At 38.0% G+C, this 20,744-nt stretch overlaps 2 protein-coding genes and 1 pseudogene across 2 annotated transcripts; all 3 read right to left on the bottom strand.

Annotated features, from left to right (window-relative positions):
- Positions 1-1,499: 1,499 nt before the first annotated feature.
- Positions 1,500-4,557, bottom strand: LOC137746174 (receptor-like protein EIX2; annotated as a pseudogene).
- Positions 4,558-9,367: 4,810 nt separating this feature from the next.
- LOC137745339 (uncharacterized) lies at positions 9,368-13,682 on the bottom strand. The gene is made up of 5 exons (XM_068485283.1): positions 13,001-13,682; positions 12,599-12,716; positions 12,045-12,397; positions 11,513-11,611; positions 9,368-11,338 (listed from the first exon to the last, which is right to left on the bottom strand). Exons 1-5 carry the CDS (start codon positions 13,624-13,626, stop codon positions 9,916-9,918), a joined length of 2,619 nt encoding a protein of 872 aa, XP_068341384.1. The 5' UTR covers positions 13,627-13,682; the 3' UTR covers positions 9,368-9,915.
- Positions 13,683-16,863: 3,181 nt separating this feature from the next.
- Positions 16,864-17,706, bottom strand: LOC137745476 (uncharacterized). Its single transcript, XM_068485433.1, has one exon. The coding sequence runs from the start codon at positions 17,704-17,706 to the stop codon at positions 16,864-16,866; it is 843 nt and encodes a 280-aa protein (XP_068341534.1).
- Between the last annotated feature and the right edge of the window lie 3,038 nt (positions 17,707-20,744).

The following is a 20,744-nucleotide window of genomic DNA, read 5'->3' as shown; positions in this document are numbered from 1 at the left end:
TAACTTCTTCAATACTCAACGAAGTCGAGTGATTCAAAAACGAAAATCATTCTTCTTGACGAGATGAAGATAATGGTACCTTTCTCGATGGCTAACTCGCCATGATTTGGCCGGAAAAAGGCTTGAAATTGGCTAACTATTTTCGAGTTAGCCACTTTCGAGCCCTTTTTCGGCCAAACCATGACGTGTTAGCCGTCAAGAAAGACAACATTCTCTTAGTCTCGTCAATAAGTATGATTTTTGTTTTTGAATCACTCGATTGCGTTGAGTATTGAAGAAGTTATGAACGTTTAAAATTTACCCAGTCCGGCGAGTTTTCCAGTTTTTCCGCGGACCAGTCACCTTTCATGCTATTTTTTGGCTATCTCCGGCAACCATTGGGCTTCCAAATAGTATAATCTTGTTCTACACTTTCCTATCTTCATTTTGATATATTATGGGTCGAATTTGGTTAAGAATCAATTGAGTTACGAAGTTTTGAAAATTGCCCAAAGAGTTTTTAACGGAATTACCAAAATCATGGATGGTGGACAATCTCAGTGACCATTTTTATTGATTTTCAATCTCAGGGACCATTTATATTGATTATGTGAATCTTAGGGACCATTTTGGCTATTTAGCCTTAAAGTTATATGGTTGTAAGGACTCCATTTAGGATCCCCATTGAAACGCTCTTAAGGAATGTCTAAGCTCCAGCAACTCCAATTGACTAGAAATTAAATAAATGATATAAAACCTCCATCTCATTCCACTAGCCCCAAAAATATAAAAACATGTAATTATAATTCACACCAGCAATTGTACACACATGCTTATTAAAATCTTAAAAACAAAATTTACAAAGAGAGAAAATATAAAATAGTTGTTAAAATTTTTTGGTAACGACCTTCGAACGGTTTTTTGTCGTTGAAGAGGTTGTTCATATCTTTAGCGACTGTTTCTGAATAACTATTTTGTCACTAAATATTTATTTTATTTGAGAGAAAAATAATAAAAACCTGATTGTGAGGTTTTGGAAAAACAGTAAAATTATTTTGTGTTTAATTTACTTTATTGCCCATAACTTTTAATTATTACTACCAATTATAATAACTATGTACTCATTAATGACTGTTGATAGAGTTGAAGTAGCTAGCGTGATAGCTAGTCTGTTGGAGCTGCAATTTTCTAAAGTTTTCGTTAAAAATTGCCAAACAAGCTAATTTAGCGGGTTTGTTGGAGAAGCTCTTAGGAGCACATATTTTGGTCAAGATTGGGATTTAACAAGGCGCATTAGTTGTGCTCGAAGTTTTGGATCAAGAATTAATGGTGAGTTTATCAAACAAAAGAGACAGCTCCTCAATGATTACAGATGGTCAGGAACTTCAGCAAGTCTCCCAAGAAGGAAGCAAATGGCTCATGCAGCATATATGCTTGAGAAAATTGCATATCTGCGAGAGAGATCATAATTAAACTCATCTAACTTAAGGTTATATATATATAGATCTTCATGACTCGTATTTGGAATTTATAAAGTAAATCTTACATTTTTATGCTGTAAAAGAAAAACAAAGGAAAAGATAAAATAAATTGGCACAAAGAAGCATACAACATAGTAACATTCTATCTGCATAGCAAAAAAATAGAAACGAACCACACAAACTCGCTCTATCTGCACCAAAAAGTTAATAACGTTCAATGATTGCAGTATAGAGCTTCTTCACAATGCGATTTTGGAATTGACACAATGCATTGCTCCATGGCACATTAGATAACAATGAACCAAGAACAATCCAAAACCCTAATGCAAATCCAAGCCCCAAGCTCAGATAGAACCCACCGTCTTTAAGTAAATGACCTTCTCCGTGTTTCTCATCACCTGCCGGTGGCATGGCCTCATTTGTATTGCAACGCTATTCCAATGGAGGTCCACAAAGTTTATTACCAACAAAACTGGACAGATCAAAGCTCTGGAGTTGAGTGCTTTTCGGAATCGGACCAATCAGATTGTTATAGGACAAATTCAGATAACTGAGAAATGTCAAATTTGAGATGCTTGGAGAAATTTCACCAAAAAGTTGGTTTACAGACAAATCAAGCGATTCTAACGATCCCATATCACCAATCTTCGAAGGGATCCTCCACTCAGAAGATTATCAGATAAATTCAACGTTTGTATGCCATCGAGGCTGGCCAGCTCTTTAGGGATTTCTCCAGATAACATGTTGCTTGAAAGGTCCAGAGTAACTACCAACCCAAGCTTTGTGTCATATTTCACTTCTCTGCCCTTGGTCACAAATACTACATACTCCATGTATGTCTCCTCAAAATAATCAAAACCATCAAAACGATCAAACTCAACACTGAAAACTCCAATACGGGTAAATCCGCTAGCACCTAAAGAGGTAGTGGCCATGGATGACAAATTTTGAAAACATCTTGGTATTGTTCCTGAGAGATTGTTATGCGCAAGGTCCAAGATTTGGAGAGATGTGAGACTACATAGTTCATCTGGAATGGCGCCATGGAACTTATTTGAATGAAGACTAAGAACTACCAATCTTTGGCTGAACCATATTGGAATGCTTCCAACGAACTTGTTTCCACCAAGGTCAAGAAGTACCAACTTCTCACAGTTTTGTAAGGACACCGGTAATTCTCCAGATAGGTTATTATTTCGCAAGTGCAATGATCGAAGGGAAAGTAAGTCTCCAATAGAGCTTGGAATTTTCCCCATCAAATTGTTGTTTTCTAAGTTCACAGCTGTCAAATTTCGCCAGAGTAACCAACATTCAGGAATTTCTCCAGTGAGGAGATTGTTGCCAAGATGAAGAAGTTGAAGGTATTTAGGTACTTCACTCCTATCACAAAAGAAGTGAGAGAGAGTTCCCGAAAATGATGAATTGGAAAGATCTAGTGTAGTCACTGAAGAAGACACAAGAGGCAATGAACCGTTGAACTGGTTAGATCCTAAGTCAATTACAACCTTTGACATAAAGGGATCAAAATGCTTTTGTTTTGGCCAGTTGGCGGAAACTATGTTTGGAACCTCCCCAGATAACTGATTATGCGAAAGATCCACAAAGGTATATGAAATTATGCTGTGTTGGTTTTCACCATGCGAAGAAATGTTCCACAACCAAGGCGAAATGGTACCTGAAATTCCTGTATTGGACATGTTAAGACTGGACAAATGTTTTTGACTCTTAAGCCACCCAGGCAACTCTGATGGGTATAGACACCAAGAACCTAAACTCAAGATCGAAAGTTGAAAAGGAGGAACCCAGTTTGGGCTGGTTTTAAGAGTCAAGGAGTTCTCATGTGCAGAAAAGATATTCAATCTTGTAAGATTAGCAAAATGAACTTCAGAGACAACACCCTCGAATGAATTGGTATGAATGACCAGATCCTCTAAGTGTGATAGATTTCCTAAGGACATTGGAATGGGGCCTGATATAGAATTCCTTGAAAGAACAAGATAGCGTAAATTTGTAAGACTTCCTAGTTGATCAGATAAATGACCCGAAAAATTATTCTGCGAAAGATATAAATTATCTATTTGACCAGAACTACACCAAGACAAACTGTCAAAGATTTTTGATACCCTCCCTCTAAAATTGTTCAAACGTAGATCAACAAAAGTCAACTTACAAAGATTTCCCAATGAATTTGGGATTTCCCCTTCAAGCTGATTTCTACCTAAGTTAAGATAAACAAGCGCTGTCAAGTTTCCAAGGGAACTCGAAATTTCACCTTGGAAAGCATTGAGAGAAAGATCTAGGAACTCAAGATGGCCCAAACTGTACAACCATTTAGGTATGGTAGAGTTGAAATGGTTCAAGGGTAGATCAAGAACTTTAAGACTAGTCAAGTTTGCAATACCACTTGGTATGTGATAAAGTTCGCAGCTAGACAAATGTAACTCCACCAGCAGAGAAGGGAGTGTGTTTACTTGTAACCAATGAGATGCGTTGGTAAGATCTACATAACTCATGTCTAGATGTTTCAAGAGAAAAAGACCAGAGAGCCATTCGAGATTGTCAACCATCGAATCAAAGTTGTAAGAAAGGTCGAGATAACGTAGACTCGAGATATTTCCCAATTGATGAGGAATGGTTCCCTCGAACCCTGCATGCGAGAGGTTAAGATATCTTAAACCTTCAATAGAACCTAGAAAGCTAGGAATCTGTAGTCCTTCAAAATTATTGTAGCTTAAGTCCAAGTAGCTGAGATGCTTTAAATTGAGCAGAGAAGGATTTATCTTACCACTCAACCCATGTGTCTCACCAGTTACTTGATCATAATAACCAGCAAGGTGGAGCTCACGGACATGACCGGTTAAATTATCGCTGGCAACACCGGTCCAGTTGCAGCAATCGCCTTCACCAACCCAAGAGGGAAGCAGATTTGAGGGATCATCAATATCTTTCTTGAACATAAGAAGTGTTTGTCTGTCATTTTCTTTGCAAGGCACATTCTGGTTTCCTTTGCATAAGCTAACTGTGATAGACGCGATGCATAAAAACCTGACTAGTGAAACAACTCTCATGACTCTCTCCATAGATATCAAGTGATGGATGTGAGTAATGAGTACTTTAGAGTGCTATATATACACATTAGTAAGAGTATAGGGCCAACCTTTTATATTAATCATTTTCCAACCTTTTCTCGCAAACCTTACTTCGAGATCTCAAGACTTACAATATATACGTAAATACATATATAAATTATATAAAAAAAAAATTGCATTACAAGCGATATTATTATTCTAAGCTAAACTACGAGAAAGGAGAAACTACGAGAAAGGAGAATGAATTAAATGTGGAACGCGGTGGGACAAGGAGAAAGACCTTATTCATCAGAGCAATCCACCAATTGCATATATAATTATATATCTCATAATATTTTGTAGCTCTCTCTTCTTTCTTTTTTTTATTCTTTTTTTCTAGTGAAAAATATAATTTTATGAAAAGAGCTTCATTTTTCTCCATCCACACCCACTAGGATGGTAGACAAAGTCGTTATGGAAAAATTGCATGTCAATCAAGAGATATAAGACAACAAGGTCGGTCCATCCCCAAGACTAATTCCAGACAGTGATGGTTCAAATTTCAACCCCAAAAGAAAAGTCATCTAGAAGACAAATCATGTATCAGACTGGTGCCTACACTTAATTAGTATTATATAGGAATTTTTAAGGGAAGTGATCTCCATTTTTGTTAAAAAAATGGGAAGTGTTAACTTGTGTTGACCATCGTGTCGAGACACTATGAAGGATTAGCTGAGTATGTTCTTATAGTGCTCATTAATACGAACAAGTGGACGCAAACAAAATATAATTTGAAGTTAAAACGAATATTCTACGGATCATTAAATTTGAGGTATTTTTGGTAATTTTATCCATTTATGAAGAATTCTATAGGATTGTTTAGGGTTCACAGGGATCCACATGAAATTATTTTTATTATTTTTATTTCTCTCTTTGGATGATCTCCACCTCATCGACTCTTCCCCTCTCCGTCACACTCACAGTCTAACACCTCTCAATATTCTCATAATATTCCGTAGCTCTCATTTTTTTTTTCCAGTGAAAAATATAATTTTATGAAAAAGCTTCATTTTTCTCCATCCACCCCCACTAGGATGGTAGACAAAGTCGTTACGGAAAAATTGCATGTCAGTCAAGAGATATAAGACAACAAGGTCGGTCCATCCCCAAGACTAATTCCAGACAGTGATTGTTCAAATTTCAACCCCAAAGAAAAGTCATCTGGAAGACAAATCATGTATCAGACCGGTGCCTACACTTAATTAGTATTATATAGGAATATTAAGGAAGGAGATCTCTATTGTTGTTAAAAAATAGGAATTAGTTATGGGATCTACATCGCATCGAATTTTAACGATCCGAATCGTTTATTTTTCAAGTTGCACCTCATAGATCATTCTTACAAAATATTAACCAAATTGAAAAATTTTAAGACATCTAATTGAATTCAAATAAATTAACGAATACTTTGTTATATAAGAAACAATGAAATTTTATCTTGATAATTAAATAGGCAAATGATTTTGGATTGAATTGAATTTTTGCAAGGATGATTTATGAATCAATACTTACAAAATAGGCATTTTGAATTGTTGAAGTTCGATGTGAAGTGAATCTCACACTTAATCTCCATTTTTTGAAAATATAAGAATCCTTTTTCATAAAGGGTCTGAGTATTAAAAATCATTTTTAAGAAGAGAATTGAACTGTTGACTGACAAATTATTCTTGAAATTGAAGGATTTATTTGTTTTCAGTGGAGATTAGTTCATCATCAAACTTTTTTATTAATTATATCTTGGTCGGTTTGAAAATTGTCCACGCTGCATTGAAGATAACAACTACCCTTTGAAAATAAAATAACATTCATCATTTCTTCATCATTCAAATCTTTTAGGTAAACACTGTTCCTCCCTAATTTATTACAGTCAGTCAAGAGGAGAGAAAAAAACAAGATGTTTGTGTAGACATGTAAATTTCGTTGCATACAAATGATGCATTACAAGGCTCCAGGTGACATATAACTCATCACAAATGGACAAGTTATCAATAACATGTGACACAAATCAAGCAAGGGAAGAATAAAACTTCCCCAAAATTCGGCAAAAGGGGGAATCTCTCCTTAAAATTGGTCAGGGATCCAAAGTGCTCCTAAAACCGAAAAGCAAGCTAAAGCATTTTCATAAAACAAACAAGAATTGAAGATTGCGCACAAAATAGGCAACAAGCCCTATAGATTTTGGCCAAGCAAGGGAAAGTGGTTGAAATTAAGACACAAAACATGTCTAAATTCTCCCATGGACGAATCAAGACACAAATCAAAGCCAAATGCAAGCTTTGAGTCTATAAATACAAGATCCTCATACACACAAAAAGGTCGACAATTTTCTACATTCAAGGTCGAAATTCTCACATTGAGAAGAACCTCTGCACAAATCTTTGAAGACTAATATGCTGCCAAAGCTCTCTTCAAAGAATGTACAACCAAAGTCGAAGCTTTCTTTAGACCAAAGTCGAAGCATTCCCTTGAAGAATCAACAAACACTTGTGCCGATTCATTCAAGACTTTGTTACAAGCTCAAAACTTGTAACGACGTTCGATTCAAGATCAAGTAGCCAAGACCCTTGAATCAACGAAAGCTAACATCCACATCATCTTTTCCGCAGCCCTAAACCTGAGGTGAAGACTATCCACTTATTGTTTCAAGCTCAAAACTTGAAGCAATCGTTCAATTGTTCGTCTGAGATCAAGTTATTGTGACCCTTGGATCGACAATCAACCATCTACATCAAATTTGAAGATTGAATCAAAGGAAACGTTGTAAACAGAAATTGTAACCTACAAATTCATTAATACAAATCTACTTTGTACATGTGTTCTCGTCTCATTCGTTATAGAATTTTCATGTTTACAGTTTAGACCTAAAATAAGTTCGGGCCTATACAAGGCCAAATGCCTTTATTATGTTACGACTAGTCCTGAAAATATTTCTATTTTATTCTTGAAGGTGTGAAACGACCAAAATGCCCCCTAGAAGGAAAAGTATTAACTTGTGTTGACTATCGTGTCGAGACATTATGACGGATTAGCTGAGTATATTCTTATAGTGCTCATTAATACGAACGCGTGGGCGCAAACAAAATATAATTTGAAGTCAAAACAAAAATTCTACAGAACATTAAATTTGAGGTATTTTTGGTAATTTTATCCATTTATGAAGAATTCTATTGGATTGTATGGGGTTCACAGGGATCCACATGAAATTATTTTTTTTCTTTTTATTTCTCTCTTTGGATGATCTCTACCTCATCGACTCTTCCCCTCTCGGTCACACACAGTCAACAACTCTTAATATTCTCGAGGAATCGAACCACATCACCACCATTATCTTCTTCTCCTCGTCATCTTTCCAATGGGTCACCCATCCTGTAATTGCTCTCGCGCAAACTCGTTTAACTTCAGAGTTCCTACAGAACCCGAAGCCAATGAGCTCCCAAAAAGCCTCGTGCTAGGTAGATATGAGAATATACATATAAGGCATAGAAGATCCACTTCCTTGGACAATGTGGAATGTTACATCTAACCTAATTAAACTAAACAAAACAATTCCTAACAATTAAACTAAAACATAAAACCTCAATTTAAACCCCTAATTGGTGATTAAGACAATCACAATTCAATTATATATTGGGTTCATAACAATATTTCCCCCTTGAAAATTAGTCTTGTCCTCAAGGCTTAAAAAATGAACCATGGGAACTTGTTTGAACGAGCAGCACTTGAACATGTCTTCAACGAAAGATCGCACCAATTGGCAGCTAGGATTTTCTTTGCTACAGAGAGCCATTGGCCTTACCCACGATACCCTTCCTTCGTCATCGCCCATCCCTTTTGTATCTATTCATTCGTTAACAACATTTGCTTCACCAAATTAATATCAATGGTGTCGTGAATTCCGGTATCGAAAGCAAGCTTAAGCTTCGTCCAACACCATCTGTGCAAACATATAGTGAGAGAATCCCAATCAAGACTACTTGTTCTTAAATTTTAATTAATTATTTCTTATTTTGATTTTGAAAATTCCAATAAGATTGGCATGCAGCAAGCCAAAGCAAAGTTTCTTCTTCCAAATTTTCCAAAAACTATTTGGTCCTATTACAACTATTGATTCATGTAATTGATTTAGTAGCATATGATACTCTTACTATTTATGTAAAATGGTTTTTAGAAGCAAGATTATATGGTACTATTAACAAAAGCTTTGCATTCGTGATGGACTTTGTAGTTTCCTTATGACCTTACAATGATTTTGAACCTCCAATTTGATCCAACATGTACTTAGTGTTCGGTATCGGTCTTGGGAGGGTGATTGAATTTAACTATGCCTTTAATCAAATTAAAGTGTGTTTTCCTATTGGGGGTTGTACCTAACTACTCAAATTTCCATGCATATCCAACAAGACATAAAGGAGTACATAAAGTAAAGAAGGACTTATACCCTTTTACAACATATTTGATTTGATCAAATGATTCAAATTACAACCAAAATCAAATCTACGAATTCTCATAGTTCAAAAAAATTTGATGACGGCCAATCACATAACTCAATCATCGTAGGCTTAGGTTCATAATCACCATTTCTATAATTAACCAATCACATTAATCGATTAAACTATAATGACACAAATCAATTGGTTTTTGGACTCATGGATATAATCTTAAGGGAACTAAGTACAAGAATCAAATTCTCATCAAATGAGAAACAATTTGTCCCTCATCAAAGTTATGGCTTAGGTCTTAAAACTATATGCATACTACCTGAAGCTTTGTAATGTTCGATATTTGGTAAGAATTCATACGTTTAAATTTCTTAAATGATTAGTGTTCAGGGAACTTATTCAACAAATATGCACTTGTAGTAGCACGAGACCATGCTAACCTTAATGCGCTACCAACCATTCTTGATGGTCAATGTCCAGTTACTGTGCATTCTTGATGCTACCCCTACTAGTAATTCCAACCGCAAGCAAAACTTGCCATGGTAAGATGCAGAAGTTACCATTGAAATTTACAAAATCAGAAACTAAAATCGGAAGAACTTGGATCGAAGTAACGTTGATTCAGTGTACAAAACAAGATTATTGTCAGAACAGCTCAACTTGAAACCCTGCTCGGGGGAAGAGACTCGAGAATTCCGTCTGATACATGGATTAAAGGTAAACCTGATTCCGGTATGTGCTGCCAGTTGTAAACTGACCCGATGTCCACCTTCGATTGCTGGCACTCCTTTCCATCTGTATAAGTTGCAACCGTTTGCCTGAGGAACCAACAATCGAAGCCTCAGCAAAGCAAACCAAGCACTGCCATTCCAATCATGGAAAATGGATCTATCTTTCAATAACGCGTCTGCTGTTTCTAAATTCTTCAGGCCCCCTGTCCTTGTCCCTCCCATAGTCATTAACCCTTCCACGCTCCTGCTTTCCCAATCCTTCTCTTCTAGGTCCCTTAAATTTATGTGTATCGGCCCCTCTGTTACTCATTCTTTGCCCATCAAAATTGTTCCCCCGAAATTCTTTGTTACTGCCGCGAGATCCTCGTGCTGATCTATCAAAATCATCATTGAACGAGTTCCTCCCACCACCCTTTCCAAATCCTTCTCTTTTAGGACCGTTGAATCTCCGTGTATCACTACCTCTGTTACTCATTCTCGGCCCATCAAAATCATTCCCTCGAAACCCACTACTATTACTACGAGACCCTCGTGTTGATCCATCAAAATCATCGTTGAAGGAGTTTCTCCTACCCTTCATTCCATTGGATTCAAATTGCGTCTCTCTGGTAAAGTTAGGGCCGCCACGACCTTTGAAATTGTTTTCTTTATTCCTTCTTGGCCTATTTTTATGAGATTGAAAATCATTGTCTGATTCTGAACCAGAAACTGAATCATCTTCAAAATCTAAATTTCCTCTCCTCTGAAAACCTTTTTTCTTAGAATCCAAATTATTTGATTTACCTCGCCTGGCTCCAAAGTTTTGATCTAGATCATCATCCGACAGCCCAAGTTCATCATCAGAACCGAAGCTTAATCTCTTGGATGGACCAGGTTTAGTTCTACCCCTGCCTCTTGATCTAGAATCAGCAACATGACTAGATTTCCAGTTGGGATGGACTGAAAGCTCTTTGTCAAAATCTACATCAAGTTCATCATCATCCGAAACAGAGAATGCTGCCCTTTGACGTGTAGGCTTAGATGGCTTATTGTATGGCGATTTTTTTCTTTGACGACCTTGCAAGCTATTGTCAGAATTTTCAATGTCTTCTGATTCGGGCCCTTCAAACTCAGAAAAATCAATTGAAGCATCCTGTGCTGAAGTTTTATTGCGAGTGTCTAACTCGTAATTGTCAACATCATCATCTTCATCATCAAAATCATCAAACCCTCTCCCTGGCCTAATAGTATCAGCATCGGAGTATTCTTCATTGTTGACCCTTGGTACTCTGCTATCTTTACTCAAATTGTATTCACGGTGTCCAAAATCTTGTCCTTGAGCCTGGTTACCAAGAGAATTTTCATCCCTAACAGAAGAATCTGCAAACTCAAAAGCAGCAACATCTGCTCCATCTGACTCATTGTCATCAAAATTAAAATTCCAGGCATTAGCATCCCCATGAAGAACAGCCGTCTTCTCCATTCTTGTCCTAGGGCCACGTTGCACTTCTTGCACTTTGTTCTCCAGGTATTCATCCGGTGGACGCTTGCAATCACAATGAAAACATGCCATATTTCTCCTGTAATTTAAGAAGTTGCACCTGCCATGTAACAAGACATAAGAAAATCAATAATCTCATAAACTAAAAATAGAATAATTTGTATTTGGGAGCAGATCTAAAGGATCGTGGGAGAGGCCAAAGGTGAAAAAATGCCAGGTGACGATGACAGCCAAGTATAATCGATATCTGAAATTTAAAAATACTAGAATGTACCCAGGGCATTCCCATTCTCCTGGAAGCAGTTGTCTCTTAGGACGTTTGGCATCACATTGAAGGCAGATGTTGTTCTTGGCAAAATTCATGAAGTCACACCTGATACCAACATTCAACATCGTGAGCAAATTGTAGAAATCATAACTTTCATTACAACAAAGTTTTGGAGAACATATTTAGCTAATTCAATTCAACTTTACTTCTTAACAAAAAAAAAAAAAAAAAAAAAATTATCAATGAGATAAGTCAATGGAAAGCCATTTATGGGATCTAAACAACGTAACTATTAACGATTCCTCAATGAAAGTCAACACTACAGTCCCATTATTCTGGTCCGAAGAACTTCTAATGATGCCTAAAAGCTTGAAATGTAAAATATTAGACCTGGCAGAGAGAGATTTTTCCCAAGGAAAGTGGCATATAAAAATATATGTATTTTCCACAAAATCACCACCGGAGTATTAATTGAACAAAACAAATAAATTGGCCATGATCCAGAAGAATAAAACTAAAGAAATTAGAAGAAACATACTTCGAGCATAGCCAGTCCCCTTTTTTCATCTCAATGTCATCCCGTCCAACTCGTCTTCTTGGAGGCGGAGGAGGCTGCTTTACTTTTGGTGGTGGCTTTTTGATTACTGGAGGTGGAAGATTAGGATCGATTGGAACTGCACTCAGCTTGACAACCTGATGAAGCAACTTACGGACCACAGTCTTAACAGATTTTTGTTTCAGAAGTGACTTATTGGCCACTGATCCATTAACAGGATCAAATCCATAAGTCAATAAAACACGCATTACATCAATAGTCCGTGCCTCGTCCTCTTTGTTAGTAATCAGATATGCTCTTTCACAAGAACTCCTTAAACTACAGGAACTGCAAACCTGGCATATGAATGAAATACTCATTACTTAAAAAGAAATCATATGTATGAGCCAAAATAAATATGAGGGCTGGGGCAAAGAAACTAGACCCTTCAGAGAAGCATAATTTACAAAATGCCAGCAACAAGGAATGAGATGTCAGTGGTTAGACACAAGTTATATAAGCAAGCGATACCAGGAAATATTCGAAGTAAAACTCACATCTCCTTCATCAAGGTGGGTATGCTTCCTTAATAGTTTTGAAGAGAAAACCACCTTCTTGTCTGTACTCGGGCATCCAAAACCCACCAAAACTTGAATATCCTGTCTCGACAAGGACCTGAAATTACTCTACCGTCTCAGAATTTGTCAACCATACTAGCATTAAGCCCAACATACGAAACTGATCACATACATAAGCAACAGCTATCTATAGAGAAGAGAGCACATTGTGATCTTATGGAATCAGTCAATCGATTAGTCGAAAAGAACAGAGTTTTAATCATATCACTACTCCATTCACCCTCCTATCAGTCACTGAAGAAACTACGAAGGATATCGAATTACAGTTCAGTATTTCTTTTTCATAAAACCAAACTCAAACACCATTTTCTTTAGCATTACCTTATGATATCGAATCGGTCCTTCCCGAAATTAAGACACACTGTGTGAACAGCCTTGAAATCTTTGAAATCAATACCTGGGGCATCCTCCTCTGCCGCCAAAGCATATTCAGTTGGATCAAAGCCGATATCTTGGACCATTCTGTCCTCGTCCACCCTCCTATGATCAAAGTAATTCTGCTGTACCAGCCTCTCCATCAGTTCAATCCACTCTGGCCACGGGTGTACCACCTCCACCTCCTTCTTAGCCGCCACCGGCTTCTCCAGCCTCTCCGACCGGGCCAAAACAGATACAGAATCAACCAAATTATCATCAATTCCACTGTGATTGGCAACTCTCAACCCTAATTCCGGGTCAATTTGGGATTTTTTCGATTCGCGCCAAGCTCTGATTTTCTGGAGGGTCTGATCCTTCTCGGAGCGTTCTTTCTCGATGGCGTCAATTTGGTCGAAGACGAAGCTCAGGCGGGCGGAGAGGGAGGAGGGTTTTGGGTCCGGGGAGGAGGTTGGGGTCGGGGAGGTGGAGAATGGTTTTAGGAGAGAGAGGAGAGATGGAGGGGGTTTAGGGTTTGGGGAGCAGCGAGAGAGGCGTTTGAGGAGGAGCAGGGAGTATGGAGTCTGCGCCATTTTAAGAGATAGAGAGAGAGAGAGAGAGAGAGAGAGAGAGAGTAAGCTCAAATCCTTAAACCCTCCATGGATGGTGAGGGAAGCGAGAGCAAGGAGAGGACGAAGGTAAGCTTAAACCCTACATTGGGCTATATTTTTGGACAATATACAATGGGCTCTTTTAGGGGAATAAGAAGCGATTTGGGCTTCTATTTTCATGTGCAACTTTGAGGTCCATGTTAGTCCATTTTGACTATTAGAAACCCTTGGGGCACGATTGGTGAAACAGTGTGGTTATTCATAACGTTATAAAAGTGTATACAATTTTCGAGGAGGACATCCTGGATTAACTCCGGGGTTCCTCAAACCAACAACTAGCAAAAATAGAAATTAAGGCCAATTTAGTCATTCTATGCGCTGCAACATCGACGAATCTACAAACATAACAAATTATTGAGGCAAAAAAATCTGTCCTAAACTTGTCCTTAACTTATGATTACCTTACATGGTGCACACATGCGATATTTAATGGAAATTTAGATGGAGTGTGGAGAAAATAGACAGTATTGAAAAATTGTCCAAAAAACATTAGTTTAAGTTCTTAATTTTGTAAACGATAAGTTATGCGATGTTGGAAGTCAGGGACAAGTTTTTAGGGATAAGTTATGATAATTTACTCTTTAGTGAACCATACTCATCGTGTTGATAATGAGACTGTAGTTAATTTCCTTGTACATCCTTATTAACAGAATTGAATCCGCTCCGGACCTTAGTGTCTGGAGCCTAAGGATCAATTCATCTGGACCGCTGATTGATGTGTAAAAGAAATCAGAGCCGTTGGTTTTGTGTGGTGGGCTAGGAAAATGAGTTAATGGAGACCGTTGGATTGCATTCGTGCTGCCCAGATGAATCAATCCCTAAGCTTCAGACACTAAAGTCCGGAGCGGATCCAATTCCCCTATTAACCTCCATCTTCTTCTCTGTTTCACTGTGATTTAGGGCCCTACAGAGTGGAGGCCCTAGGTGGCTGGTCTACTCCGGTCACTTTCAGGGCCAGGCCTATTTTGTGAAAAAGTATAAATAGCAAACTCTCCCATTTTCTGTAATCTATTCAACTTAGAAGATATCAACTTAGAAGATCTCCTCCAGAGATATCATACAAACTAAAGAAAGCTTTACCGTCCAACCAAAGAAAACCCAAAACCCTAGAGACCATCTCTCCATCCTATCCTGGCATATAGCTTTGCAGGAAGCACTTGTATAAATAACCAAAGGAAGGAAAAGTCGGATTTTCAACGTCGTTCTTCCACCGCTGAAAGAGTCAGCGGTGGACAGTTTTCTACAATCAGTTTCATAAACAGGGTTCTCCCCAATGCTACTTTTGCAGTCAACAGCTTTCAAGTCTGCGACCAATACAACTCCGGATGGAGAATTTGAAGTCAACCTTCCTTTCCATTAAGCACCACTCTGAGCTGAGAATTCGGGTGCTCGGCCTAGGGGTAATATACGATCCTTGGTAAGCTCGTAGCATTCTGCAGTCATCTGGGAACCATCCATCACCTATTTGGCCAAAACCAAAACCAAAACCAAAGCCACATGTACAGGTTAACGTTTTTGAAAAAGCTCGTGAATATACAATGTATAAAACTCAAGAACCAATGGTTAATACGTCAATTACTACAGTCTAAGCATGCCTAGATTTCGCTGATAAGAAAATCGAAGCACATTTTTGTCTAAATCTTCTTCTGTAGATCCATTTTTGTTCTCTTGTGTGTAAAATAAATAAGTTCACGAGACAAAGTAAAAGAAACATATATCGGGCCTTACCTTGTGAAACAGCGTCCTTCTATCCGGCATGCATGCGTGGACCGAGTTCAGGAATCCTGCAAACAGCAAGACACAGTTTGCACAGTACGTGACTCAAATGAAGAATAATTCCTTGGGCGAGGAGAGCACAGCCTGTCGGGACCCAATGGTTCAGTCTGGCTGAATGACCCTGTAATCGCAGACAGAAGAAAAATGAGTTCCGAGTCTTGCACATGCTAAGCACTGAATATACAAATCAGAGACTTAACCTTCATATGTATAAGCACATGTCCGAAATGCACTCCCATAATCATGGAGAGAATTGCAGATATAGAGCTGCAGGTGGAAACAAATCCACATAAAACTTCTTAAAAGTGTCTCATTATTAACATCTATCGGATTATCATGAAGCAAAGGACTAATATGATGTCTTGATTGTCCGAAACCAGTAAAGGACCGAGTGGTTAAACTCCGTCACAGGCAAGGGTTATATTTACCTTAAAGTTCCTTTGGGTTCAAAAGGAGCAGGCATTATTTCGGAATGGTCCTGCATATGGGGAATTCTCAGTCCAAGCCTGCAGCATTTCAGTGTCCTCGTATCCGGTATGCGAGGACCGAGGGCAGGAATCCTGCAAACAGAGAGACTCAAGGAAAAGAAGAACACCCGAATCTGCGGTTTGCTCTTTTCTTGGATCTTCAACTTGGAAATCCCGAATCTCCCCCAACCCCACTTCGCCTTTGTCAAAACCCATATCCCCAAAAGCCCTCAAGACCCTCTTAACTTGGAGGCTGAGCAGGTGGGGCTTGTGAATCTGCACTAGACTGCTTAAGTCGAAATCCAGGAAAACATGTCTGAGCGTTTGGTAGGGAAGCTGGTGATTACTTGAACCTGCGATAGACTATGCGAGCATTGGAAGTCTTCTCGCTTTCATTCAAATTCTTCAGATGCCCCTTCCCAAGGCCTAATGGATGAATAATCACCATTTTCCTCAGGCTTTGAGCATCCTCAAGGATAAACCTTATGAACTCGATTTGGTTGGTCCCGTAGAAGTGTCGATTAAGGGCTACGGTTACCTCCTTAAGCTGAGAGAGGAAAGGAAGCTTGCTTGACCTCCAGTATTCCATAGTAAGACCTGAACACTGAGAAGGAAGCAGGTAGATCAATTGCAAAGTTCCAAAAACATATCAAGAAACTAATGATAATCGTCAAAACGAACATTTTACTTACTTCATTTAGAAGGCAACGGGGTGGCGTTGAAGACTTCACGTCCAAGATAGTTAAATTAGGCATTGCCCTAAGAATAGGGACCAATGCCAACACCAATTCACTACTAAGGTTTCCGATTTTCATAGAGAAATCACAAACTTTCTCTAAGGGTGGTATTCCTTTCCTGAACAAAGCCTGCAGTTTATTTAAAAAGAAGAATTAAACATCTCACTCTAAATTATGTTTCATATAACACTTTGCCAGAAGAGTAGTGTCTTTACCTTGATGGTGTTGTGATTTAGAGTTAAAGCTTTAACCCGGTGCACGCTGGTAAGGAAGTCAACTGCCTTCACATCAGGTGACAGATCTCTACGTATGACATCGGCCAAAGAAAGCTCGGCCCTTTCTAAGGTCCCGAGCTGGTGGTTGACAGTAATCCCATCCCACTCCAAATTCTCAACATCTGAAGCAAATATGCTTACTGTTGTACACCACTCCGAACGCCAATCTATGCGTACATCTTCAAGCTTATGACCGATGATTTTCAGTCGACGAACTGTCCAACTGTTGCTCGAAATACTGAGTGATTTTAGTGATGAGCTCTCAATGGTGATATCACCTACCCCATTCGCTAGATGGATCCTACGGATATCAAGGTCAAGTATTTCAACCTTGCACCTTAAAGCATTTTCGATCCACGAAATAAACCGACGTCCTACCCCCTCACAAATGCATGGGGTTTCATTTCCAAAAGTATGTTCGCGGACGTCGAACCTAATACCTAAGTGAAGGATTCTGTTCTCCCCACGATGGTCTAAGAACCTATCCACAGCATTTGCGAACCTAGACCACTTATCACAAGTTGATATATCAACTTTAGACAAATCTAATCTGAAAGTGGGAGTTGACAAATGGAGCTCCCTGTAGCGTTTGGATAAACTCCCAAAGCGAGAGAGGTCTCCAAATGGAAGCAACGAGAGGATTCCATGAGTAATTTCGTCTGGAAGACTACTCAGCCTATCCACCCTGAACTCTAGACTAACTCTGGGAACTTTTTCACTACTCGTACTTGCCCTACAAGTCTCCATTTACCTGCTCGACAAAATAACACAGTATAAGGATGCCTTTGCTAGCCGGAGGAGAGATACAGAGAGAAAGAGAGGGGAAGAAAAGCTTACCTTTGCTTAACGGCTGCAAGAGGGTGAAGAGGATGAGCTTGTTTTGAAGGATTTGCAATGAGAGGGGTTGTCTTTCGGTAGTTAAAATGTCAAAGGTGAATAAATAATAAATATGTATTAAATAATATAAAAAATATTACTATGTATGTATTAATTAATATAATATTATAATTGCTTAATTATTATTATTTTTTTATAGTCCGATACTGTATTAAATATTTCATTAAATTAGTTTAGTTTATGCCTGGTTTGGTACTGAGGTGATTCTGAAAAAAACTGGTATAAAAAAAAGATGGGAGCTGTTTTTGTGTTTGGTAAACATTCAGCTTCAGTTTTTTTTTCACGGTTTTGGGTGAAAAAAAAGCCAAAAACAAGAAGCTGCAAAACCCAGCTTTGAAAAACCTTTTTTTTTTCACATCTGTTTTACATAAAAGTTTACCAAACACTATAATACTGTTTTTTTTTTTTTTCAAAAGCACTTTTACAAAAAAGTTTACCAAACACTCTGTTGCTTTATTTCACAGCTGCTTATTCTCACAGCACATCAGAAACAGTTTTTTTTCAAAGCAAAGCAATACCAAACCAGCCCTTAGTCTAGTCTAAAGCCAATAACCAAGCTGCAAAGGGTCTGCAAGGTGAAGTCATGGCTGCTGCAGGCTGCATATCTATGCAGGGGCTGCGTTTTCTTTTGTTATAAACAAGTCCATGAAAATGACGCATCGTTTCGTTTGCCTTTAACACTGTAAAAATAATAGACGTTGGAAGACGTTGTTTGGGCATAAAAAATAACAAAAAAATAAACACAATAGAAGGGGGACCACTCGTCCCCATTAACCCTCGCATGTCCACTTCCCCAATTCCCACCCCACTGTCGAGCCTTTGTGCCTTTTTAAAATTTAAATGGTTAATTCCTAATTTAACATAAATGTTTGCTTAATTGGCTTTCTTTATAAGAATTAACATAATATGTGTATTGATTATTGATATGAATCATATGATTATTGATATGAATCATATGATTATTGATGAATAAGTGGATATGTTTGTTCTTGCTTGGAATTTAAAGAATTGAATCATGAAGCATTTTTTACCTGATTTTTATTGTAATTTGATATTTGATTTAGACTAGCTTTTTCACCAGTTTGATCCTTCATTTTTGCTGCTAATTTCACTGTGGGAATCAGATGGTGCCTCCAACTCGTAGATGTTTAGGCAAAATTTAGCTACCAATTTTCGAAAGGGTGTAGCTTTTGCCAAAATTTAATGCTTGAAAAGGGTTGATGCATTAACTATTGGTTAAAGTTGCAGTTTTTATTTTGAAAAAAAAAAGTTAATTTTTATTAGGTAAATATGTTTGCAAAAAACTCAAATTGGTATGATAAATCACTGTTTTCACATTTGGCATATCACACTAAAGTTGCTTGTATAGGCTTCGTTTGGATTATAGGATTTTATTTGAATGGACAAACCTGTAAATTCAATCCTCTTGACCAAACGAGGCCATATAGTAATATGATCAAGGAGATGGACATCACTACAATGCCCCCCTTCCCTTAAAGCTACTGAACAAGTAGCAAATTTACATCATAAAATTTCATCAGCACTTGTTTGTCTTGATAAATATATGAACAAAATTAATTTTGTCTATTATATAAAAGAATTTTTGGTTGTCTACATTTATTTTGGAACCCTTTACTCTTTTAAATTTCGCCTATTCCTCAAAAATTAGTTCAGTGTAAGATAGTCCGGTACAACAAAAACATGTTAATAAGTGGATGCCACGTGTTGTATTTTAGAGAGGCTACATAGACAAGGTGGCTTTTTGGGTGCAGAAGATTTTCATCTCCCTAAAATTCATTACTTACACGCACACTTGAGTTCACTCGCTTGCCAAGATCCACTACGGCCATACCAGCACCTCTCTCAGCTCTCCGATCTCGATGCTTTCCTCTTCTGCTTCCTCAATTCTTCCACCGCGATCTCACACTGACTAATCACGCAACGCTGCAATCCATTCCTCCCCCGAGGAACTCTATCCGGCGAAGGCTTTCATGGCGGTTTTGGATATAAGAAATGTGCTCGATAGTTTGAGCGTATTGTATTTGATGTTTATATAGAGATTACAAGTAGTGTTTGAGTGAAGAACAAACTATTCAAAGCAAACTAAAGATAATTGACAGGTAATACAAATAATAAATAATCTATTTAAATTCATGTTGGATTTGTGACCAAGTGGACAACAAGACAATATAACTTTCAGCTATTAAAATATGAAAAAGGTGGACAACACCTTACCTTGTTTTAGGGAAGAAAAAAGGGAAAAGGTTTTCTTTCTCTTCTACACCCGTGGGTTTTGGTCCTTTATGTTTTGGTGGTTGCCTTTGCAGCCTAATAATAGAGAAGAGAAAGAGATAGAAAGCTACGGAGGGTGAGTAGAAAGAGTGGAGCTCATTTTATGTTTTGAGCTGAATACAGAGAGCAAGGAGAGCAGAGGAGAGAGCATTCGGCTCTCCCATTTGAAACAGTGCTGCTCCTTCCCATTTGTTTGTAATCCCCTTTTGTTAGTGATCACTCAATCAAAGATATTTGTGCTACATTTTGTGGCTTTTGGGAGAGAAGGAATTTGGTATATGTTTCCATCTTCTCCATTTGTTCTTTGTGAGAGTGAGAGCTATTGGGTGTATGTGGGCTATTGGGTTTGAGAGTTAAAACTCTATTTGTAATCTCCTTTTGACATTAGTGGAATTTCCTCCTATCGTCTCGGAACTGGATGTAGGCTTACGCCGAACCAGTATAAATCCTTGTGTTTTTTTTGGATTATTTGTCTTGTCATATTTTGCCGTATTAGCTTTGGTTTCATATTTGAAGCTTCCGCACAACAATTCAAACATCATTCAACAGCCAAAGGATTTGACTGTTGAGAAGTTTTAGCTAAGTCTTCCTTTTGA

Source organism: Pyrus communis, chromosome 9 (assembly GCF_963583255.1).
Source record: "Pyrus communis chromosome 9, drPyrComm1.1, whole genome shotgun sequence".
Taxonomy (NCBI): Eukaryota; Viridiplantae; Streptophyta; class Magnoliopsida; order Rosales; family Rosaceae; genus Pyrus; species Pyrus communis.
Note: the sequence above shows the minus strand (reverse complement) of the source record. Positions and strands in the feature narration are given on the sequence as shown.

Excerpts from the sequence above, each read along its gene's own strand:
- LOC137745339 (XM_068485283.1), bottom strand. The coding sequence starts at position 13,626 with ATGGCGCAGACTCCATACTCCCTGCTCCTCCTCAAACGCCTCTCTCGC. Across the intron at positions 12,398-12,598 it reads CCCACCTTGATGAAGGAGAT|GTTTGCAGTTCCTGTAGTTT; the intron begins GTGAGTTTTACT and ends TTCATATGCCAG. Across the intron at positions 11,339-11,512 it reads GGAGAATGGGAATGCCCTGG|GTGCAACTTCTTAAATTACA; the intron begins GTACATTCTAGT and ends GTTACATGGCAG.
- LOC137745476 (XM_068485433.1), bottom strand. The coding sequence starts at position 17,706 with ATGGAGACTTGTAGGGCAAGTACGAGTAGTGAAAAAGTTCCCAGAGTT.